Source organism: Chaetodon auriga, chromosome 19, assembly GCF_051107435.1.
Source record: "Chaetodon auriga isolate fChaAug3 chromosome 19, fChaAug3.hap1, whole genome shotgun sequence".
NCBI lineage: Eukaryota > Metazoa > Chordata > Actinopteri > Chaetodontiformes > Chaetodontidae > Chaetodon > Chaetodon auriga.
The window spans coordinates 394,843-420,446 of NC_135092.1; the positions used below are offsets into that span (position 1 = coordinate 394,843).

A 25,604-nucleotide genomic window follows, 5' to 3' on the forward strand; every position below is an offset into this window, starting at 1 on the left:
TCATATGAAAGCATTTAGAGTGTCATGAACTAAACGCCTGAAGTGAAACCATGAAGATCACCAAATGAGGATACATAAGGTTTTCCTTAAACAATTTTTATTAACTGTTATTTTTGATTAATAAATGATAATTAAGGTAAGGCTCATCCAACCCCCTCATCTTCAACCTATGTATATGCATATGTAGAGCAACTATGCAATTGCTGTACATATGTACTTACAGTGAGCAAAAGGCTGCTTTTGTTGATATGCTTTGTTGTAGAAAATGCTGCTCAACCAAAAGAGGCTCCATCAGTTTTTTGCACAGCAGTGGAAAAACATTAAAATAATTTTCTTATGCTGAACTAATAATACCATAATGGACAAACTGTCCAGTAAAACTCCAACATTAAAAATTTAATTCAAATTCTGTGATTGTTCCAGATCTGCCTGTGGCTTTACCTTCACAAACTTTACAAATTTCTGCTCAAAGTCACAAAACATCTTTTTATATTCTAATGGCAATATCAAAGTTTTTAACGATAGCAAATGTGCATTTGATAGCTGAACATATTTCCGTTTTGATGCAAGAAAACTATGAAGCATTAGAGTTTAGTATTTTATTCAATGTAGACACCTATGTTGAAGAACTTGAAGAAGATGATAGACAATAAGCTAAAAAAAGAGATATTCACATACAGCCTGGAATTTGATTTGCAAGCTTAAGATAATTAATGGGAAAGGGAAATCAACAGAACCTAAACCTGTGCAGCAAAAAAGGAAATGTCAGATGAAATAAGATTAGAATATGGGAGTAAAATAGATTTAAATTAGGTGTGGGCAATATAAAAGTATAAACCATAAGACGATATAAATTTGTCAACACATTTATAGATTTTGTAAACACATTTATACTACTACAAATCAATGACCAGGTTTTGCATGGATGTGATGAAGTACATCAAATTGCAGGTATTGGTTCAACCAGTGATATAGAAGTAAGCATACTGCGATTGAGTTTTTATCCATATGGTCCACTTAATAAATAACAGTTATGAAAGCAGTCACAAATTTTGTCATCATTTAGAGACAAAATAGGAAACACAATGACTAATGGGGAATAGTAAGGCATTCTTGTCAATGTCATTGGCCGGTTACAGTCATGGCAGACTCACAGCTCCTTGTAAGCCAGCCTACCTTTTATGGTATTAGACTCAAATTTGTCTCATTGACGTTGCTGATCTACGTTGTCTGGAAAAATGCCAAAAGAAGACATTCCTGCCCATAAGAGTGTAATCATCATATTGTATTGTATATGTTTTTTTTTTTATTGTATGTATTCAGTTAACCACTGAATAAGTGTGCAATTGCTCTGATGACAAACTTACCACCCCTTGAGAGGTCACAAAGTCAAATACTGTTATTTAATGTATTTTTAATATGTTATTTAATGTAACATAAGCAGAAGAATGGATGAGTGGGCCTCACTCCAGCTTCAAGTCCTTCTTCACCAACAGCCGCCATTCACAGAAAAACCAGCCAAACATCAGTGTGTTCAATGGACAAAAAGATTATTGCAGTTTTTATTATGACTCCACACTGTTTTGACAACTGTTTGGTTGTCGATCCGTCTGCCTGTATATACATCAGAACATGATAACTCTGTATATATGATTCCAGTGGAATGCATTCCACTGGAATCATACCTGTTAATATAGTAATAACTTCTATTTCACCAAAAAAATCACCAAATACCTTTTATTATTCCTTCACAGTCTTCACTAAACAAACTGGACAGACATGGTTGTGAACTGTAACTTAAACGGTTGGTAAATGCATACAATCCCAAGGCAGTAACTTTGCATGTGGCCATAGTGAAACTGGAGATCCTTAATCACTGTTCATCACTTTATGGAATGAAGGAAATGCATGTGATTTGAAGGACTGTCATGGGCTTTACAATTTGGTGGGCTTACAAGAGGAAAAAAGAAGACAACAAATTTCTGTGTCCAAAAAAGAGAGTGTAACATTTTAAAAGTTTGTATTGATTGATTCATCTGTTGAAACCTAAGCACATCTAAGTATTCACTTAGACAAATGAGTAAAACATGCTGAAAGCCCTGAGTAAGTGGTGGTTGGCCTTTATAATCTTGGATCTGTGGAAATATCTTAACAACAGGCTTGTCCAACAAATAGTCTGTCCTTCCACCTACAGCAGATGCTTTGTTAATCATGGTTCAGAGACAGAGGCCAAAAGGAAAAGAGAAGGAAAAATGGGAGCAGTTTTTTCTGGTTTGTTCACAACAAGATCTCTGTAATATTGTACTCTTAAGCTCCACATTCCTGCTCTTTTGTCAGATTCTTCGGGTGAAGGAAAGAATGACAAGCTGATTTGGAGAGAGATAAATAATTGACACTAGAGCTTTGTTTTACATGTATCCAAAAGCTTTCTTTTTCACAGCTGATCTTAGTTTTCCACATACCTAGTACACACTCCTGAGAAAGCCAATAAAATGCAAATGACTTGGCTCATCCCCCACCACAACCTCCCCAGTGTCTTTTATTGTCTTGTCTTTGAGCTTCCAAATGGCTAAATATTTGAAGGGAAGTGTCTGCTTTTTTATGAGTTGGCTGTTGTTGTTTTAACTTAGTCAAGGGGATGGAGATACTCCTATGTAAGCTGCATCTGTGATGAGGGCAGGGTCACATGGTGAAAAGACAGTATATTCAGTAAAGTGGACATTCCATTGCAAGCAAGTGATACCATCTCACAATCCAAAGAGTGCAATGATACAGTTATTTGGTCAGAAAGACTGTAAACCTTTTATATGTTTTACGTGTGTATTTATGTGATAAGAGAGGCATGATGGAGTGATGTGACAAAGGTGGCTGGGGTTCTACTATTTGTACACTGAACAGACATAGAGCGTCAACCTTTTGAATGTGAGTTCAATATTCACTCTTCATTTAGCTTTTGGGTGAGCTCCATCAAAATCTGACAAAGATATCTGGCTTGTTGTGTTTTGTGCTTATATACAAAACACAAATGCAAAGTCTAAAGCATCAGAAAGTTCACCTTTTAATATACTTATGGGTAATTGCACTTCCCTATTCACACCAGAGCATGAAACAAATACTTTCAGTTCAGTTCAGAAAGCAGCTTTAAATAGCCTCCACACCAGAAACTTTGTGAATCATCAATGAACAGTTCCTGAATAAGTCTAAATCAAGGACTAGATAATAAGTTACTTGTGAACAGACTTCAAGATAGTGTGTCTTCATGAAATAGCATGTAACAATGTTGCTGATGTTGTATACCGTACTCTCTGTATAGGCTGAATATACTGTATGTAATGGCCGCTATATGTGAGGAAGCCTGTCTATGATAAAGTATATCACTTTGTCATTGAAGAAGGAATAATTACAATATGACATCACGTTGTACGTGGTGTCAGTATCAGTTTGGTCAAGTGTTAATGTCAAATGGTTTAGATGTCAATTTCATGCCTCTGCAAACCTGCAATGAATACTTTGATACCCTTTACAAATTAAGATACCACATGATTCCAGGGAAAACTGACATTGTGTATTGAAACAACATAGAACCAAACACAACCATATTAGACTCAGAGACTTAGACTGGTGCTATTTTGATCCCAACTTGGGAAATTATTCCATTGCAGCAGTAGTTAAAACATACAGACACAAACACAAAATATATACAACAAAGAAGAATAAGGATGAGAATGAACAACTAAGAGAAAAAGAATGGAAGAGATTCTCAGAGGCCTAATGCTGTAAATAGTAGAAACTAACTCTAACTTGGTGCATTATTAAAAATATTAATGTTTACATTAAGAATTGATCCCTAAGCAGTTACATTAACCATGTACTTTTATTTAACATGACCTGACCAAAACAAAAATGTAATAAATTATATCAAATCAAATCACAAGGCAGGCAGTGTAAATAAGGTGGCTACAAACACATTGTAAACTGAGGACATTCACTTTGCTGCCTGTGTCTGTCTCACAGAGCTTTTGTGCAATATGTCACAGTGCTTGCAAAACAAACCTAACAACTGTATCAGAAGAGAAACAATCAAAAGAGACAAACAACCACATAAATGAATAAATAGTAATAAATAAGAGTAAACAACCAGAAAGTAAAAAAGCACTGAATTGTCCTATAGTTCAATAAGTCAGGTTTTTGGAACATGTTGGAAAAGTCTTGTAAATTCCTGTGAACAGTAAACTTCAAGTATACAATAAGATACTGAAAAAGCCCTCTGTCTAACAAAATTTTAAGTGAAATTCTATTTTGCTTTTGAGGCTTTTTCATCCTGAACTCTGAACTCCCCCTTGTGTCTAATTTCTGTCAGACTGTCACTGCATTGCCAAAAATCAAAAGAAAGAAACATCACACAAAAATATCTGAAAAGGGCTCTGAATTGCATATAGTCCCTGACAAAAATTCTTGTTGCTTAGGACAAAAGTCTTGTCGCATTCAAAAAATAATGCGCGATAGAAATTATACTTCATTTTGAATACACAAACATACTAAAATAACATCAGAGCATAAAGCCATGGTACCTTGGGAAAAATAATTAGTATTGTGTATGACTCCCATGAGCTTGGAGGACTGCATCCATACGTGTCGGCAATGACTCAAATAACTTATTGATGAAGTCATCTCGAATGGCAAAGAAAGCAGTCTTGCAGGACTCCCAGAGTTCATCAAGATTCTTTGGTTTCATCTTTCAAGCCTCCTCCTTCATCTTACCTGAAACATGCTCAATAATTGTCATGTCTGGTGACTGGGCTGGCCAGTCATGGAGCATCTTGACCTTCTTCGCTTTCAGGAATTTTGATGTGGAGGCTGAAGTATGAGAAGGAGCACCATCCTGCTGAAGACATTGCCCACTTTTGTGGTTTCGACTGTAATGGACAGGGAGGATTTCTTGATACTTCAGGCTGTTGATGTTGCCATCCACTCTGCCGATCTCTCGCACACCTCCATACTGGATGTAACCCCAAACCATAATTTTTCCTCCACCAAATTTGACTGTTTTCTGGGTGAATCTTGGGTCCATGCGGGTTCCAACAGGTCTTCTGCAGTATTTGCGGCGATTGGGAAAGAAAAATCAACCTTCTGCCACTTTTCCACTGTCCATCCTTTCTGCAAGCTGTGGGCCTTGGCAAATGCAACCCGATTTTCTTGTTGTCTTCTGCTTAATGCTGGTTTCTGAGCACTAATTCAACCATGGAGACCACCGTGAGAGAGAATTCGACAAACTGTTCTTGTAGATACAGGGGTTTCTGATCTTGTAGATACAGGGGTTTCTGATGACCAGTTCTCATGTAGCTCTGCTGCAGTTGAAAAAGGGCTGGCCCTGGACTGTCGAAGCAACAAATGCTCCTGTCAAACAGTTGTCTTATGAGGTCTGCCTGACCTGGGCTTGTCATGAATGTCACCAGTTTCTTCGTATCTTTTTCTTATCCTCTCCACTTGACGTTTGGACACATTGAAGATGTCTGCCACCTTAGCAGCAGACTTGGTCTTCAGGCTCTTGATGATCAGCACTTTGGTCTGTGGTTGAATTTTTGGCATGTTGTCAGAGGTCAGGTTGCACTTCACATGAAGGTCTGGTGTGCTGGGATTCTTTTTTATGCACATCTGGGAATGTGTTTATTCCAGGATTTGTCACAGGTGAAGCTCTAGTCTGTGATTGGTTGAATCATTTAAAGACATGGCGAGACTTTTGTCCTTGCAAAAACAGATGTTATGGGCTTTACCAAGCTGTGAATATCAGGAGACTTTTTGACAGTTTAATTTTGCACCCAGTTATTATTGTGAATAAAACAATAAAATGAACCATTCATCGTAACAATTGATTGATTTGAAATAAAGTTATATGCCATTTTAAGTTACTGTCTTTATGCGACAAGACTTCTGTCAATGACTGTATGACAACAGTGTAATGAATCATGTTTTTTGGAACATGTTAATAAAAAAGTCTTGTAAACCTCGGGGCATTAAACTTAAACTACCCATGAAACTTAAGCCCCTACATGCGTGTGTTTTCTCTTGTAGACTGTAAGATTTTTCTGCAAGAAAAGGAGCTGATCTACATGTTGCAGAGTGAGGCAGCTCCTTTTTGTATAACAATATCGGCAGCAGTTGAGAACACTCTTTCGGATGGGACACTGCTCCCGGGTACACAGAGGTACTGCTTTGCTTGGCGAGCCAAAAGGGGATACTCCCCAGTATGCACCTTCCACCAGTTCAATGGATTTTCAGAAAGTGGAACATGTGTTACTTCCCTGTATCTTTTCACTTCTTCCTGTGCCTTGTCAGCCAGAGTTTTGTGTGATACAGTGTCTTTTGGCATGTAGGCTGACCCAAGGAGAAACACAAGTGCCGAAGATTCCTTTGGCCTCTTTTGCGGGGAAGCCTCCTCCTCAGCAGGCTCAAGGGAGCTGTCTCTCTGCTGTACAGGCACAGCTTCCTCGGCTTTCCTCAGCTATATCAACAGCAGATTCTGCCGTGGAAACCATCATTTTTAACAACGCTGTATGGTCGTATGTCCTTACATATGAATGTTGCGACAGCCTCGGTTATTTTCTGGGCTCTGAGAGTTTGCTTGTAACTTACATACAAATGCCTTCTCCAGCTGCGTTTGTTTCGGGTCCGATGTCCTTGCAGACTGCATTTCTGTGTGGTGTCTCTTTAAATGATTTCAGAGGTTCGTTGTGTCCCCACAATATTTCACCTCCATGTTGCATATCTTGCATATAGTTTTGCTCTTGTCCAGTGCATTGCTGCCTTCGTGTTTTTGTAAATCTAAAATGCATCCAGACATCTGCCTTCAAGTTTGTTGGTGGTGCCTTCAGTGCTCCATGATATTGAACAACGCTCCTTGCCTATTGGCCGGTCTTGGTGGGGACAACGGTCTTGCATACTTTACAGACCACATTTGTCTCACTATGGTCCGAATTCCAAAATCCAAAAAACTGCCATACCGGCGAGCTGACTTTCCCTGTTTTATCGACAATTTCTTCACTCGCTGCTGCGCTCACTTTCTTTTTCTCGTCTCACTCCTCACAAAGAATCAAACACAAGACAACGAGATGGCGCAACCGAACATGATACTGTTGCATGATTGGCTGTTAGCGTGTCACTCCCACTGATCAGTGATTACTCCCTACATTGCTAGGTTACCAGAGAGTGAGTGCCTTTGTTCATGCAACCAACCTTGCTTCGCAACTTCTAGTTTCTTCCGATGAAGAAAAAAAATTAGCAAATGTTTTATCAAATGCATTTTTTGTTGATATTGATTACGTGTCTATCGTGAGACATATTGTTATCGTTTTATTGCCAAGCCCTATCCAACACTGCTCTGTATTCCTCCTCTCGTCCATCCTTTATACACCCCACCACCGTTGAGTCTTCCAAGAACTTCTGTAGGTAGCACAATGAGGAGTTGTACTCGAGGTGTGAAGTGTACGAGGTGAAGAAAAAAGGAGACAAAACAGACCCTGGTGGTGCTCCTGTACTACTCTCCATGGTCTCAGACAGAACATTTCCCAGCTGGATAAACTGTGGTGTGTCTGTCAGGTAGTCAGTAATCCAGGAGATTGTGGGTGCATCGACACCCATCACTCACAGTTTCTCAGCCAGGAGCAGCCGCTGGATGGTATTAAATGCACTGGAGAAATCAAACAAAGGGATCCTCACAGTGCTGCCGCTAAAAGGTGGGAGTGAGCACGTTGCACCACACCCAGATGAGGTTGGTAGGCGATTTGTAGAGGGTCCAGTGATGACTTCACCTGCGGTCGGAGGTGGGCCAGGACCAGCCTCTCCAGCACCTTCATCATGAATGATGTAAGGGCAACGGGTCAGTAGTCAATGGGGCCAGAGACTTTGGAACAGGAACCACGCAGGATGTCTTCCACAGCATCTGGACTCTCTACAGGCTCAGGCTCAGGTCGGAGAGGTGTCCCAGGATCATGGACAGCTGGCTGGCACAAGTCCTCAGGACTCTGGAACTAATGCCATCAGGGCCAGCAGCCTTGCCCAGGAGCAGCATCTCCAGCTGTCTTCTTACCTTGCACTCAGTCAGACAGGGGATGGTGCTAGTGGAGAGGGTGCTGTGGGCGATGGTGTAGGATGTGGGAGTTGAGTCCTGGGGGGAGAGATCCTGGGGGGAGGACAGAGAAAGCTCAGGCAGAGGGAGGTTACGGAGGCCGTTGTGATGTGCAGTCAGGGGAGGCAGCGGAGGCATTCCCTCACCTGTTAAAATCTAATTTATAAAAAACTTACTGTGGTTTATAAATTCATTAAGAGTAGGAAATTCAGACTTAAGCTCATGACTGTTCTATATATTTGTTTTCTGTATAACTTCAACATTTCTATGGTCAAAATCACTAAATTTACACATTTCCTGTTCAAATATGTGGGAGAAGGGTGAGGTGAGGCAGCGATGAGCTGTGCCTCACTTCTGATGGTGCTGTGCCACACACACTGACTGATGCAGGCAGTTGGTGCATGCCCATTGCTGTCTCTCTTTATATCGGTCATGAACGCACAGTGAAAATGCTCCAGGTGAGACAGAAAGTACCGTGCTGCACTGATAGGTGGCAGTGCTGAGCTCCATTGGTGCAATGCACGTCGCTGCATGCTCTCCTACATAGAGGGCAATAGTGAGTGTTCAATTTCAATTGAAAAAAGAGAGATCAGCCAAAAATAAAACATTTAAATTTTAAAAAATAAAATTTGACCTTATATTAAATATTCTTTTGTTTTTCTTGCTATCATATTGTTGAACAGTGTGGAATTGATTAATGCACAATTAAAAGCTTTTAAAACAACTAAATGTTTCAATTAAGGTCAAAATTGAAATATAAGCTTCTATTTTGGGTTCATATATTTTTACATCTGACAGAGGAGTCAGTGCCTCACCAGTCATGAACCTCACCGCACATCACTGGTACTTACCCTGTTCTAGACCTCTCCCACCCTGCCCTGTTTTGGTCTTTTGTTTACAACATACTTCAAATACATTGAAAACATACTTTTAATACAGTAAAATATATTTTCAGTAAAATTTAAGTTCAATTTTTAAAGTGCACTTTTAAGATAATACTTTGCAGTATATTTTCAGTAAGTGGTAGTAAGTGTTGTAACACTATTAGTTTAGTAGTGCACTTAAAATAAACTCATACAGATTAAAAGTAGATTAAATTTATGCTGTCATGGCTGACTCAGAAGTAGATTTTTGCTACATTATATTTAAAATTGAAATATAGCGTACTTTTAATAATTACACTGTTGTGAAATATATCTTTAGTAAAACTGAAGTTCAATATTTAATGTGCACTTTTCAGATAATTGCTGCCAAATACTTTGTATTGTATTTTCAGCGTGTTAAAACACTATTTGTATAGTAGTGCACTTAAGGTGAACTTACACAGATCAAAAGTATTAATTTTATGATGTCATGACATACAGACTTACAGACTTGTGTATTTATATTTAAATTGTTATATTTTATGCTCTTATTTTAGTAGATGTGTCATGCACCAATTTCACCAGAACAAATTCCTCGTATGTGTAAAAGTGTACTTGGCAATAAAGCTGTTTCTGATTCTGATTCTGATTACACAAAGCTATATTATATATCTATTTGCCATTCAGTGTAGCACAAACAGATACATAAAAGCATGTACATACAAGGCTTACCTCATACATAAGCTTATTTTAAACTTCATTCACAACAGACAAAGCTACTAAGTATCACATTTTTAAAGCTTGTTTTATTATCGTCTTAAGATCAAACATTCGGAATGCTGTATCATGTTGTCAATGACAGGAAAAAAAATAGGAAGTGACCAGTATTTTCAGACAGTAAGAGATGCAAAATATTTCAAGGACAGGCAGACATTAATGTGCATAATATATCTGAGGACATACAAGCCCATTTTCAAAAAAAGATGGGGCACTGTGTAATATGTAAACAGAATCAGAATATGATGATTTGCAAAACCCCATATTTAAACTTGTACCTGTATATCTTGTTCAGCATTCATGTTACCTTCACAAGTGTTTGCTGATAGCAAGTCAGATGATCCATCTCCTCTTTAGTCAGGAGGACATGGCATCTGTGATTTCCAAAAAAAATCTAATTTTGACTCATTAGCCCACAGGACAATTTTCCACTTCGCCTCGGTCAATCTTAAATGAGCTCAGGACCAGAGAAGGCAGTTTATATGCAGTCTATTCTTTGCATGGTAGAGTTTCATCTTGCATTTGTGAAAGCAGTGGCTGTGTTAACAGACACCAGTTTTTGGAAGGGTTCCTGAGCCCATGCAGTGATCCACAACAGAATCACATCTGTTTTCAGTGCAGTGCTGTCTGAGGGCACGAAGCTCATGTCCATCCAGTATTGGTTTTTGGCCTTATCCCTTATGTACAGACATTTCTTCAGATTCTCTGAATCTCTTAATGACATTATTTAATATAGACAATGAAATTCCTAATTGTTTTTGCAGTTTTACGTAAGTAACAGTATTCTTAAATTGCTGCACTATTTGCTGTGTAGTCTGTCACAGAGTGGTGAAACCTCCTGGTCAAAGACGTAGCCTCTCTTTTTATACCCATTGATGTTAGTGACCTGTTGCCAGTTAACCTAATTAATTGAAATCAGAAATCAGAATCAGAAATCAGAAAAAGCTTTATTGCCAAGTACGGTTTTACACATACGAGGAATTTGTTGTGGTGAAGTTGGTGTATGACACATCTACTAAAAATAAGAGTAGGACAAAATATAACAATATAAATATATATACACAAGTCTGTTTTTTGTTTGTTTGTTTTTTCCGAAAACACAGTCTGTTTTTTCAGAAGGAAGTCCAAGCTGAGCGTTAATGTAACGCATAGAGTTGCATCTATGTCAGTGTGACAAGATGAGGCAGAGGTGGAGTGTGAAGAGTGTCGGGGGTGTTCCGGGCCTTGTTGATAAGGCTGACAGCAGACGGGAAAAAACTGTTCTTGTGGCGTGAGGTTTTGGTCCTGATGGACCGCAGCCTCCTGCCAGAGGGGAGTGTCTCAAAGAGTTTGTGTCCAGGGTGAGAGGGATCAGCCACAATCTTTTCTGCACGCCTCAGGGTCCTGGAGGCGTACAGGTCCTGGAGAGATGGGAGATTGCAGCCAATCACCTGTTCTGCAGACCAAATGACACGCTGCAGTCTGCCTTTGTCCTTAGCGGTGGCAGCAGCGTACCAGATGGTGATGGAGGAGGTGAGGATGGACTCAATGATGGCTGTGTAGAAGTGCACCATCATTGTCTTTGGCAAGCTGAATTTCTTCAGCTGCTGTAGGAAGTACATCCTCTGCTGTGCTTTCTTGATGACGGAGCTGATGTTCGGCTCCCACTTGACGTCATGGGAGATGATAGTTCCCAGGAAGCAGAAAGACTCCACAGTGTCAATAGTGGAGTCACAGAGGATGATGGGAGCAGGTGAGGCTGAGTTCTTCCTGTTGTCCACAACCATCTCCACTGTCTTTAGAGCGTTGAGCTCTAGGTTGTTCTGGTTGCACCAGGTCGTCAGATGGTCAACCTCCCACCTGTAGGCGGACTCGTCGCCATCAGAGATGAGTCCGATGAGGGCGGTGTTGTCCGCAAACTTCAGGAGCTTGACAGACTGGTGACTGGAGGTGCAGCTGTTTGTGTACAGGGAGAAGAGCAGAGGAGAAAGAACGCAGCCCTGGGGGGATCCGGTGCTGATGGTCTTAGCGTCAGAGACGTGTTTCCCCAGCTTCACGCACTGTTTCCTGTCAGACAGGAAGTCTGTAATCCACCTGCAAGTGGAGTCAGGTACGCTCAGCTGGGAGAGCTTCTCCTGAAGCAGAGTTGGGATGATGGTGTTGAAGGCAGTGCTGAAATCCACAAACAGTATCCTAGCGTAGGTTCCTGCGGAGTCCAGGTGCTGGAGGATGAAGTGGAGGGCCAAGTTGACTGCATCGTCTACAGATCTGTTGGCTCTGTAGGCAAACTGCAGATAAACTGTCTGTATTTAGAGAGTTCGTGCATGAGGTTACCTTTGTTAAAGTCACCAAGGACAATAAAAAAAGAGTCCGGGTTGGTCCGCTCCACACGCACGATCTGGTCGGCAAGCATACACTGTGCGTCCTGCACGTTGGCCTGCGGCAGGATGTAAATGCCGACCAGAATGAATGAAGTGAACTCACGGGGTGCATAAAAAGGCTTACAGTTAATGGTGAAAGATTCCAGGTCAGGAGAACAGTGCTGCTGGATCACTGTCATGTTGTTGCACCAACCACTGTTGATGTAGAAACAGATTGCTCCACCTTTAGTTTTGCCGAAAAGTTCCGTGTCTCTGTCCGCGCGGTGGAGTTGGAAGCCAGCCAGCTGCAGCACAGAGTCCAGTATTTATCCACTGAGCCACGTCTCAATGGAGCACAAAACCGCAGATGAAGAGAAGTCCCTGTTTTTACCCAGCAGCAGTTGCAATTCCTCCAGTTTGTTGGGCAGTGAACGTACGCTAGAGAGAAATATTCCCGGTAACACCGTGTGTAATCCGCGCTGGCGAAGGTTCACGAGCGCGCCGGCCCATTTTCCTCTCCTCCGGCATTTCATTGCATGAGCAAGGGTGAGAGCACCTTTGACCAGTATGTCCAAAATTTCCACTGTTGGGAGCAGAAATTTCGGAAATAAATCCTCTGGTGTTGCTCCCCTGATGTTCATGAGCTCTTCTCTGGTGAAAGAGCTCCGGATAACCTCACAAAAAATAGGTTTAAAACACAAAAATACACCGAAGCAGCCGTCTGCAGCGCCATCTTGAGTCTAAGCTCAGATGTTCCAGCAGGTGCTTTAACATGCCACAACTTTTCCAGGCTTTACTTTTTTTAAAGGTGTTGTTGTCTTTGTGGGTTTTATTTTTTAGTTAAATTTGGGGTTACGGTATATATATATATTTATATATATTATATTTACATTTTACACAGCGTCCCAACTTTTTTGGAAACAGGGTTGTAGTACTGAAGTGGGTAATTGAATAAAATAGAAAAATGCAGCCAAAAAATAAGTCTATTTTTTGTTTTTGCGATGTTTTTTCACATTATTGTTATTCCATCACTGAAAGTGACTTTTGTCATCCAGTGCTCCAGTGTTTGCAGAGGGACTGTAGCCTGCATAATAATCATATAGGTGTTATTACACCAGAAGTATAGGTAAGGTATAGGCTAAAGTGATGTTAAAAAAGTTACACGTCACAGCTGTTTTTTTTTTTTTTGTTTTTTTCAGATTTCTTAAAATGTATCTTAATTTTCAATTTCTAAATGCTTTACAAACTTTTCCTTTGAATCAGCATGCTCATGCGAGGTTAGTGCATGCTGCAGGTCAGTGTGCATTTGCACAGAGGAAAAACAAAATTACAGAAAAACAAAAGTAAGTCTTGTTTTTTTATTTTGGTTATTTCAAGATGTAAACGAGAAAACACTCATTTTGCTTTTTTTAAAGCCAAAAATAAAAATAGACTGACACATTTTTGCATACATCTATCGTTTTACCTGCACTTTCAGGCTGTGAGTTGTGTCCTCACTTCTGTCAGATGCTGAGGAATGTCCTTTTGCTTTGTAACAGCTGATTTTAGCTCCCTGTCTGACAAGGGTTCACTACTACTCCACTCGTTTTACATATCGGTTGTCCTCCTCCAAATAGATGCAGTTGTAAAATGGTTATTCCTGTTGTGTCTGTAGTAGTCGTCCTTTTTATGATATCATGTGGCATCTGCTTAACCAACTGCTACTGGGAGCACAGCTGGAAACTTACTTAGTACTCTGCTAGTACTTTAGTATCTAGTATAGCCCTCAGGAGAGCCCAAATCAAACTTGTCTCCAAAGCAGGTACACTAAAGTGGAAACAACAGCCGAAACCATGACAAGGAATACATGTTAGATTTTCTTGAGAAATTTGAATGATTCTGATAAATTAATATCGCTTGACACTCTACATATGGTCAGGGGAAAGGGTGGGGTGCACTTAATCTAACAGAGGTAACTCCAACATGAACATGTTGTGTATTGGCGCTGTTGACCATAAGCAATAGTACCAGACTAGCTGATCAACATACAGATATAATGATTGCAAAAACATCACAGCTGCTTGCAGCTTTATAATACTCTATTTGACCACTCACATTCTTGTAGAGAAGACAACCACAGTCTGAATTTACAGTCGTTTTTTTCACCTTTGCCACTGTGGTTACCTGCTTCTATCCATTGAGGTTTAACTCAACCAGCAACATAAATTCTGCCTTTAAAGTAGCTCTGCCTTCAAGAAATTTTGTGTAACTATAACTGTAAGTCTGGTCTCTGCTCTCTGTTGAATTGACCCTGGCTGGAAAGTCAGGGACAGGTTGGAAGTGAGGGCAGAGCATGTAGACAGGGTGGAGGATGGGGAGTAACAGAAACAAAGGTTAGAAGACTGAGAGGCAGAAGGAGATGTTCATGAACACACACATGCACACAAGCAATTTAAACAGGGAAAGAGGGCAGGAAAGTGTTGAGGTTTGCCAGAAGGCCCTCAGTCAAAAACTCCAGTAGATGGAGCAGTGGCCTGGCCTCTCAGCTCTCAAAGGGCCCTTTCATGGGGGAGGCAGCAGGCTGTTGGAATGCAGCAGGCAGGAGTCTTACTCTGGGTGGAAATGCATCTGATTGCCCCCAGTCCCTCATTTTCTGAGGCTATGAATACATATAATCAGTCACAACCACTGCCTTATGTGATGCCTGTGACCTGTGGCATTAGGAAGCCTAACTCAGTTCGTGGTTGTCTCGGTTTTCTTCTAGTGTACTGACAGAATTCTATGACAAAATACTACTTTACTGTGTGGTGGGGAGAGGCTGCAGTATTCATTACAAGTTGTACAAGTAGTGCTGAGAGTGGTACTTGAAGAAAGTTTGTTATAATACTTTATTTAACCATTAAATGTATACCTTGTGTCTGGAACTATATTGCACCCTGTCTAATTCAGTCATTTCATCCAGTTAAGGGTATGCACTGCAAGATTTTCCAAGAAGCAATGTTTAGACTCATGCAAAACTAGTCCCTCTCAATCATCAATTATGACCCACTAGAATTGTGAGACCCTGACCTCTGCCTGTATTTTATTATTTTCTTCTCGTAACCTGCAATATTTGGGCAGTGGGTGTAGAGCCCACAGCCAGTAACAGCATGCAGGTGAGCTCAAGACTTTGCAAAAAGGTAACAACCAGGGATCAGAATGTAAGCAGCACACATCCAAGAAGCTACGAGAATGGATTTCAAGGGTGGCCAGTGTCACATAGGCACTCAACTCACTCTGACTATTTGCCCTAGACAGTGTTCTGAAATGCATTGTCTTTGTAATGATTATCTCCAAAACTGGTTCACTAGAATCATATATTTCTCATTCAGGGTGTGCTGGATGCAAGTGACAGTAGGTAATGATGTTTTTTCATATTTGGCCTCATGTTGGCACTGTTGCTTCACCATCAATAACTATTGACACTGAGAAAAATTAGCTTATTCTGTAACACAATGTAATCAGACATTGCTAACTGGGTGTTGCATGTTTATTGCTTGATTGTTGAGTGGCACCAATAGCATCATAGTTGAAAGTAGGTGACCACTGGGGGTGACAATCTGTTGGCACAACATGCACAACCACATTGCAATGATCATAGGCAACTAAATTATGACTGGTGATTACTGTGCTGACTAATTTGTGTTTTGTAGCTGTCAATGAGAAGTTACAGAAGCTTATGTAAAATAGCACAGCAGAAACATGAATTAGAAAAGGCTTTACTAAAATACAGAATACATGAAGTGAAATGAAAGCACCTAGGAACACCACGGAAACTCACAGAGCGGGGCCAACTAGTGTTGATGTGCGTAGCATGAAAAAATTGTCTTCCATCTGTTGCATTACACACTACACTGTGTGCATCAGGAGCTTAATGAAATGGGTTTCCATGGCTGAGCAGTTGCACTTAAGAGTTGCATCACCATTTGCAATGCCAAGCATCAGCTAGAGTGCTGTAAAGCCACAGCTGAACTCTGGAACCGTGCAAATGTGTAATACCGTCAAACTAGTAGTACCCTGTCCGATCTAAGAGTGGATAACGGACTGACCAGCGGAAGGAACAGGTGCAGTTTGGCAGCCACCTGTCTACCCTGCCCAACACCAATATCACAAATCCCACAAGATTGTGTCCTCTCCCCATATATGTTCTCCCTGTACACCAATGACTGCAAATCCAGCCACCCTTCCATCAAGTTGGTCAAACGGCAATGGTCCAAGGCCTCATCAAGAACAATGATTGGCACTCACAGGAATATTGTCATAGTTGGCAGCATGTTGTACAGATAATAAGTTGGAGCAGAAAGATAGTGTATTCATGGACTTTCGGAAAAATCCACCTGCAAATCTCCACGACTTGTCAGCAACAGCTGTAAAGGTGGTGGAGCCTGTTAAGTTGTGGGTGCAATAATCACCAAGTGACATGAAACGGAGACATACTTATCTCATGTCATCAAGCAAGCTCACCAGTGGATGTTCATCCTATTGCTCCGGAAGATGAAGAGCTCCCAGAAAGTTCATAGCCAGTTCTACAAAGCTAGCATTCAGAGTATCTTCATCTGTTCCATCACTGTTTAGTATCCTGAGGCTTTTCAAATCTGAATATTTTATCAACATGGAATGGATCCAAAACAGAACAGGCCATCGGACCCAACCCTATCAGAGTACCTCAGATTGGGCTCTCTGCAAATTAATAATAGAAAGTCAGAATTACAAACAGGAACAGTTGTGGAAAGATGTAGCCATTCACCAATCACTGGGATAAACCAGTAATATCTTAGGCAGTCTGGCTACATTACAAGTTTGCTCATACACTCTCAGGTTGTTTAGCTGTTCTTGCCGTTCTTTATTCTTTCAGTAACAGATCACTCATGTCAGCTCTAATTAGTGACTTCTTCAGTAGATCTATAAGAGATGGGAGCATTGGGCTGTGAATGATCAAGGAAAATATAACACAAAGACTACGAAGTGTTTTGATGCTTGTATTTCGTCTTTGCAGTGTGATCATCACTGCTGTGGTGTTTAGAAGACATTTCAAGGATGTCAAAAGTGGTCAGAGATACTGGCCTAATATCTGTAAGAATGTGGTCTTTGGGGACTGTGCTTGATATGTCTTGGCGAGGTGAAAGGCTACACATAATCTCCAGGGCATGGCCAAGGCAGAGTAAAGCCAAATCCAGCATCTGCATATGATGCAGAAATATCTAGTGAAATAATCCACCCTTCTCATGCTGAAGAAAAATTGTCTCCATGTCTGCCTACATCAATGGCTGGATGTGGGCAGACTTAATAGAGGGAAGGGTGGCTTCTGAAAGGCATACTGTATGGGTTTATTCACTGCAGGGTTTATGCACCACCAACTTCCTCCACCACCCACATCTGTCAAACACATACTCTGTGTCAAAGGGAAGGCAGAAATCATTTCCAAGTCAAGATGAGCTAATGACCAAGCCAAACATTGCATCTCCTCACAAGCACCTCTTCCTGATTAGCCCCCAGGCAGTCGGGCCCAATCATACGCCGCAACCATTGTATCCATTACACACATTCCTGATTTTAAAAATGTATTGTGTATATCAGAGGAAAAACAGTCGGACTTCCCAATGACTGTTATTGCACTGTTTCACTTTCAGTTTCAGGTGGATAGTATCCTCTAAACACAAATAAAACCATGTACAACTTAAACCAATTCACCAGTTCAACCTTGGGCTTCCTTCAACTTATCTGTCCAAACAGCAGATGTCCTTCATTGTGAAGGTGAGAGAGGAGGGTGGGAGATAGTGAGCCATCAGCATATGTGAAAGTGGACCTCTCAAACCTAGTGTAAAAGGTGTTGAGTTTATCAGATGCTCTGGGAGATGGGTTGATTACAGGGCTTTTCTGATTGTAATTTGTGATTGCCCTGAGGATGCAGGGTTGTTGGTGTTTGAATTATGCTCCATCTTTTGTATTCCATCTTGGAACATCTGATGACCTTCTTGAGGTTCTGTCTAGCCAGCCTGGATGTATTCATTCCTCCATGAATGACTGCTGCTTGTGCCACCTGAGTTTTCTGAGCTGTTTTGTGAACAAGGGCTTGTGGTTCTTTTACCTTATGATTGGGAGGCAGACCTACTCACAGAATATGCAGATGCATATATATAGTGTCAGCAAATACATTGTTGTGCTCAAGACCTCTCAGACTCCCAGTCAGTGCTCCATGCAGTCCTGAAGCATGTCAGTTGCCTCTGGACTGCATTACCTTACCCTAATACTGTATGGTTTAGCCCTTTTCAGTTGCTGGCATGTCTTGTTTTATTTCAACTTTAGAATTAACTCTTATGTCCTCTATATGGTTGTTTCTACAGTTGATCTAGGCCTGTCAGTGGATACAGATGGTATGGCTGAAGCTCAGAGTGGAGCTGCACCTACAGCTCAAGGTAAGATAAATACTTATTGTTTGGTTTTCTGAGCTGATAGGTGTGCATAGTCAGTTCAAAAAATCACTTACCAGCACTGAAAAGCTTGCTAATCAATATGCTGTAAATCATTTGTTAAATCCATACAAAAATAAAGATGTACTATGAACCACTGCACTGCTACTACTATGAAGTACTATGAAGTACTATGAACTAATGAACTATTTCTTGACAAATAACAGCCAGGCACTGTGAATGCACAGTTTCCTGGTATCTTGTCATGGCACATAGGTTGCCCGGTTTGGAACTTTAGTGCTTATATAGGGGCCAAAACCAAAAGCTCATCAGCTTTACCTGACAACTGCACTATAGCTCGAGATCCTGCTCAGAAGGACTGATGTTTTCCAACAGATATTTGCAGCAAATAACAAATTGTCATTTAACATTTCTGTTTATATAGATTTAAGTGTGTAAATTAGTTGGTAAGCATGTTTTTTTAACTTTGGAGAGAGGTAGGCTAGCAGTTTCCCATTCCTCTCAGTCTTTATGATAAGATAAGCTAGCCAAGTCCCAGCTCCAGCTGAGTCTTAGGCACCAAACATGGTCCACACACAAGTATGCAAATGTTTTAAGCTATGCAAGATCAATTTTACACGTCATTGCAATGTGTCACCTGAAAAATCTTGATGCATATATTTATGATGCCTTGTCACCTCATCCTTCAGATAGGAATACAATTGAAAATGTACAATGATCAGCCACAACACTAAAACCACACACACTACTCACCCTAACACCATACCTAATGTAGGAGCTTTGTGTGATACCATGCTAGGTATCACACCACTCCCAGGAGTGACCTGGCTGACACCTTACCATCTGCTGTATTGTTTCAATAAAGAGTCTGTGGCTCGTCTTGTCTGTGCTCCATAATACAATCCATTTATGTCCGTGTGCACAGTGAATATGTAGTCCGAACATCTTGCCACCACAGCAATCGAAAACCAAATGCCCTACCGGGATCAAACACACCCAACAAGGTGAGGTGACCTACCTATACCTGCGCTCTTGGCGACAGGACAACGACACCCAATGGCACATAACAGGAAATATACCGGGTGATCATAATAATTTTTGACCCTGAATCTTTATGAATATGGCTCTTGCACAGACCATACCAGAAGTACACTTCCTCCTGGCAGCAGCAATCCCTGATGACAATGGCCCCTCCCCAGCATGGCCGTGTGCTCTGGCACACCGCAAATACTGCTCAGGACAGGGCCAACAAGAACGACAAACTGACAAAATCAGTTTCAACAGTTATGGGCAGGTAATGGATGGTTATTAAGTACATGTCCAAAGTGTACAAGAAGTATGAGAGTATTCAGTTTTATGTCACATTATATAGAAAGCATATAAAGCAGTCCTCCCAAGATCAGGAGCGTCACCAATTCATTAATGATGACTATATTCATACCCTCCAAAAGTCTTTCCTATTTAATAGTTTGAGCCAGAGGTTCAGTAAATAGATTAAAGAGGGTTGGGCTAATGGGGCAACCCTGGGGCAAACTATAGAATTAGAGAGACTGCCATTAACTTTTATCCTACCTGAAAGGTAGCAGTTGGAGCCTGTGACCTCAACTGCAGGCCCCCAAGACCTCAGACCCACGACAAGGAGAAGTTGGTGTACGTGATGGGGTCTAGTGTTGGACCACTAATATTACTACTACCTATATATACGTAACATCATTTTTCCTAATTAGTACTTGAATGTACTTTTTATGCAATGAAATTTGGTATGCACATGACAGAGGTAAAATCAAGATATTCAGGACTCCAGTTTTTCATGCTATGCAACATCATACTTACTATTTTCAGGAAATCAAACCAATTTTACGTCACTCATCTGAAGCCTACCCTGTGGAGAGTTCTGCTGTAGCTGGGATAGGAAGCCAGGCGCACATGTCTGTTTTTCCATTACATACATCGAAAAGCAGATGGTATTAAGAGCCAGGGGACAGAGTCAAGAGTACTGTAGAAATTGTCAAACATTCCTGTGTCAGCTCTGCAGTGCTGAGGTCCTATCAAAACACTTTGATCTGCATGATTACTCTGTGTGGGAACAGTTGGAACTCTGATATTTAGTGTAGCTATTTGCTTAGCTGTTTTAAGTCCCTTGGGAGTCTCAAGTGTTCACAAACAGGAACACTAACCATTAACCCAGGGGAATAAATGTTCTACTTATAGTTTTTGACAAAAGTGCACTTTGTGCTAATCTTGTCACCCTCAAGTATACTTAAGTGTACTCTAGTAGTCCTTGAGTACTTGATGTGTAAATAGTATGCTAAATCGGCACAACTTTTTTTACAAACTTTAAGTGTCTTAAAGACACCAGTGAAAATCACCATATACGTGCTTTGAAAACACATTTGCAGTACAATTGTATCAAATCATCATTGTCTTGGAAATATACTTAGACTTAGAATTTTAAAAGTACACTAAAGTATAGTTTAAAATACACTTACAATAAAGTACATTTTTATAAGTACCATGTTAAGTATTGCAGAATTATTAAGTAGTAGTAGCAGTTGAACAATTGGACAGCTGTTGTGAAGGACCTGCGGTAGGGTTCCTTCTTATACAGTGGATGCAGTAGTCTGTTGCTGAAGGAGCTGCTTAAGGCCCCACTATCTCATGCAGGGGATGAGAGGGGTTGTCCAGGATTGATGTTAGCTTGTGCTAACAGCTGTTCCTGTGTGTGTAAACAATGGCCATGGCTAAATGGATCTCCCCATGTGGTTTTAAATAGCCCAGAAAAGAGTAAAAGGCAAATCACTAGTCTCACCAGTTGTACACTAGGTGAACATGTTTGCCTGAGACTAGTGACACACTAAACAAAGAAAAGTGGTCAGAGCTGCTGTAACTAGCTGTCACTCTTGTGGCTCCATCTTTCTTCTGGTCCAACAGCTTAAGAGACATGACCAGTTAGACCATTACACAGGCTGAGAACAAACTGGCAGGTTATTTACACATATAAGGAAGACAAAATGAAGGTGAACTGCTTCTATTTTGACCTAGTCTACATACCTTAGCAGTGTACACATAGTTGTCCTGTGAATGAGAGATTATTAAGGACATTTCAACACTTAAAGTGATTTATTTCGTCTGGATAAACTGTTGATTCATTTTTAAGCTCCCTGATCATCTTACTGTTCCTGTTTCAATGAATTTGGATGTAGCTATGATCACATGTTCCCAGATCTCAGTTGTTAACTCAGCATGTTGGTTGGTCAGTCTATTGGTCCATTTGTTCAGCAGATGGTCCAAAGCAAAATATTAAAATAAATACATACTCTTACTACAAAACATAATCAGTAAACACATTTTCACACCTCACCCACAGGGAATGAAGAAATGCCTATGCCAACATGTTTGCTGCTACAGCTTCCCCGCTGCCCATCCATCTTATGTCTTTAAACTTTCTGTGTTGACTTTACAAAGACTTATTGCTCATGTATGTGTTATGAGAGGATCAGACTATACGGATCTATATGAACAGTTTTAAGATGGCGCTGCCCCGGTGTGTTGGTGCGTGTTGTCTTGTTTTGTTTTGTGTTTTAAACCTGTTTTTTGTGACGGTACCTGGAGGTCTTTCACCAGAGAAGAGCTCATGAACATCAGGGGAGCAACACCAGAGGATTTATTTCCTAAATTTCTCCTCCCAACAGTGGAAATTTTGGACATCCTGGTCAAAGGTGCGCTCACCCTTGCTCACACAGTGAAATGCCGGAGGAGAGGAAAATGGGCCGGCGCGCTCGTGCGCCTTCGCCAGCGCAGATAACGCACAGCAGTACTGGGAATATTTCTGTCTAACGTGCGTTCACTGCCCAACAAACTGGAGGAATTGCAACTGCTGCTGGGTAAAAACAGGGACTTTTCTTTATCTGTGGTTTTGTGCTTCATTGAGACGTGGCTCTGTGAATTAATACCGGACTCTGCGCTGCAGCTGGCTGGCTTCCAACTCCACTGCGCGGACAGAGATATGGAACTTTCCGGCAAAAATAAAGGTGGAGGAATCTGTTTCTACATCAACAGCAGCACTGTTCTCCTGACCTGGTACCTGGTATTAACAAAGGCAACCTACAGACAGTCGATTAAATGCCCGACCAGAGAGGAGAATATTCTGGATCACTGTTACACCACAGTCAGGGATGCTTATCACGCCGTCCCCTGTGCTGCACTGGGCCACTCTGCATTCCTGCATACAGGCAGAAACTAAAGCTCTGCAAACCTGTAGTGAGGACATCAAGTAAGTGGACCAGCGAGGCTGTGGAGGATCTCCAGGTGTGTTTGGGCTCTACTGACTGGGTTGTGCTCAGGTCTGCTACCAACAGTGTGGATGAGTACATGGAGGCTGTGACGTCCTACATCAGCTTCTGTGAGGACTGCTGTGTTCCATCACGTACCAGGGTGAGTTACAACAACAACAAACCCTGGTTCACAGCCCAACTCAGAGTGCTAAGGTTGGCAAAGGAAGAGGCCTCCAGGAGTGGGGACAAAGAGTCGAAGTCGAAGTTTAGCAAGGTGGTGAAAGAGGCTAAACGACTGTACTCTGAGAAGCTCCAACACCAGTTCTCAGCTAACGACTGCGTCTGTCTGGAAAGGGCTCAGGCAGATCATCAACTACAAGCCTAAAGCCCCCCACTCCATCAACGATCGACGCCTAGCCAACGTCCTGAACGAGTTCTACTGCTGCTTTTAAAGACAAAGGGACAGTCCAGCAACCATCCCCTACAACACCTCCCAACAGCTCCAGCTCCCACCTTAAAGGTCCCCCCCTCCCCCTCCCCACCAACCTCATTGACAACTCTTTCCATCCATGAGAGGGACGTCAACAAACTCTTCAGGAGACAGAACCCCTGGAAAGCAGCTGGACCTGATTCTGTCTCCCCATTTGCCTTAAAGCACTGATCAGCTGTCTCCAATGTTCACAGACATTTTTAGCACTTCACTGGAGACACGTCACATGCCAGCCTGCTTCAAGTCTTCAACCATCATCCCTGTTCCCAAGAAGCCAAGGACCACAGGACTTAACGCCTTCATACCCGTCGCCCTGACCTCTGTGGTCATGAAGTCCTTTGAGCGCCTTGTGCTCTCACACCTCAAAGACATCACTGACCCTCTCCTGGAACCCCTGCAGTTTGCTGTAAGGGAAATTCTCCTTGTTGCTTGTTGAGAGTTGCTAATTCTCAGAAGAATTACAGACTCGGTGTGATGAATCAGGTCTCTTTAATACATGCAGCATGGAGGGAAGACTCATGTAGAGTGTTCTCTCCAGATCTCCACAATGTCTTGGCATTTATACTATTCAACAAAAAGACAACTGGTTGTCACATGCACCTGGTAATGATAAAATCTTTCCTTCAAAAACAATGACTATTTGGGGGAGTTCACTCATCCTGTTTCCAGGGGTTAATACTATACCATAAACCTCTCAGTTACAATGGATTGTACCCTAAAAACGTCCCCCTTCATCCTGTTTCCCTCATTGAATGCTCTTCTCACCTTAGTGATCAAAGGCCACAAAGACTTTTACAATTCACAGACAGATTCCCGAAATTAGCAAGTCATCTAATTCCTACATTGCCTACAGAGCCAACAGGTCTGTAGACGATGCAGTCAACTTGGCCCTCCACTTCATCCTCCAGCGCCTTGACTCTGCAGGAACCTACGCTAGGATTCTGTTTGTGGATATCAGCTCTGCCTTTAACACCATCATCCCAACTCTGCTTCAGGAGAAGCTCTCCCAGCTGAGCGTGCCTGACTCCACCTGCAGGTCAGAACAGAACAACCTGGAGCTCAATGCTCTAAAGACAGTGGAGATGGTTGTGGACAACAGGACCTCAAGTGGGAGCCGAACATCAGCTCCCTCATCAAGAAAGCACAGCAGAGGATGTACTTCCTACGGCAGCTGAAGAAATTCAGCCTGCCAAAGACAGTGATGGTGCACTTCTACACAACCATCATTGATTCCCTCCTCACCTCCTCCATCACCATCTGGACAAGGGCAGACTGCAGTGTGTTAGGTCTGCAGAGCAGGTGATTGGCTGCAATCTCCCATCTCTTCAGGACCTGTACGCCGCCAGGACCCTGAGGCGTGCAAGAAATATTGTGGCTGATCCCTCTCACCCCGGACACAAACTCTTTGAGACACTCCCTTCTGGCAGGAGGCTGTGGTCCATCAGGACCAAAACCTCATGCCACAAGAACAGTTTTTTCCTGTCTGCCGTCAACCTTATCAACAAGGCCCGGAACCCCCCCCCGACACTCTTCACACTCCACCTCATTTAGTCACATTGACATAGACACAACTCTATGCGTTACATTAACAGACTCAGCTTGGACTTCTTTCTGAAAAAACAGACTGGGTTTCTGAAAAAAAAAAAAAACAGACTTGTGTATATATATTTATATTGTTATATTTTGTACTTCTTTAATAGCTTATTTTTAGTAGATGTGTCATTAACCAACTTCACCACAACAAATTCCTCGTATGTGTAAAATCGTACTTGGCAATAAAGCTTTTTCTGATTCTGAATTCTGATTCTGATCTAGCTTCATTTTGAGACAAATTTGTTGTGACTGACCAATTACCAGCGTCTTGGCCGATCATGAACGGCAATCGGGCGTCTGTACCTTTGTAGTGTGACATACTAAATAACCTGTCATGCAGCATCTGGGACTCCTCACGACAGCCCAGCAAAAAGACCAGCATGTCAGAATTTTTTTGTTTTGACCGGTCTAGTGTGACATCTCCCACAACATGTTCCTGAGCATTTACCAATCAGGTGCTCTCTCCAGAGCAAAGTCACGTAATAATGGCATGGAGGAGGAGTAGGGATGCTGAGGTTTCTGTTGTCAGATGGGACAACAGAAGAGAGGAAAAGTTTGTTGAGCTGTGGCAACAGTACCCCTGCCTATTTGAAGGTTCCTTGAGGGAGTACCATGACAGAGACAATGTTAATGTTAATGCTGGCGAGAAATAGTGGAAGCACTTCATCAGCCAGACAAGTAGCCGGCTATGCTG

At 41.7% G+C, this 25,604-nt stretch overlaps 1 protein-coding gene across 1 annotated transcript in view; it reads left to right on the forward strand.

Moving 5' to 3' along the window:
* Window positions 1-25,604, forward strand: part of ror2 (receptor tyrosine kinase-like orphan receptor 2) — a 59,351-nt gene that overhangs the window by 14,946 nt on the left and 18,801 nt on the right. Inside the window, exon 2 of the mRNA XM_076757432.1 lies at window positions 18,467-18,538. Within this exon, the coding sequence (XP_076613547.1) occupies window positions 18,467-18,538 (72 nt within the window). The remainder of the gene's footprint in view (window positions 1-18,466; window positions 18,539-25,604) is intronic.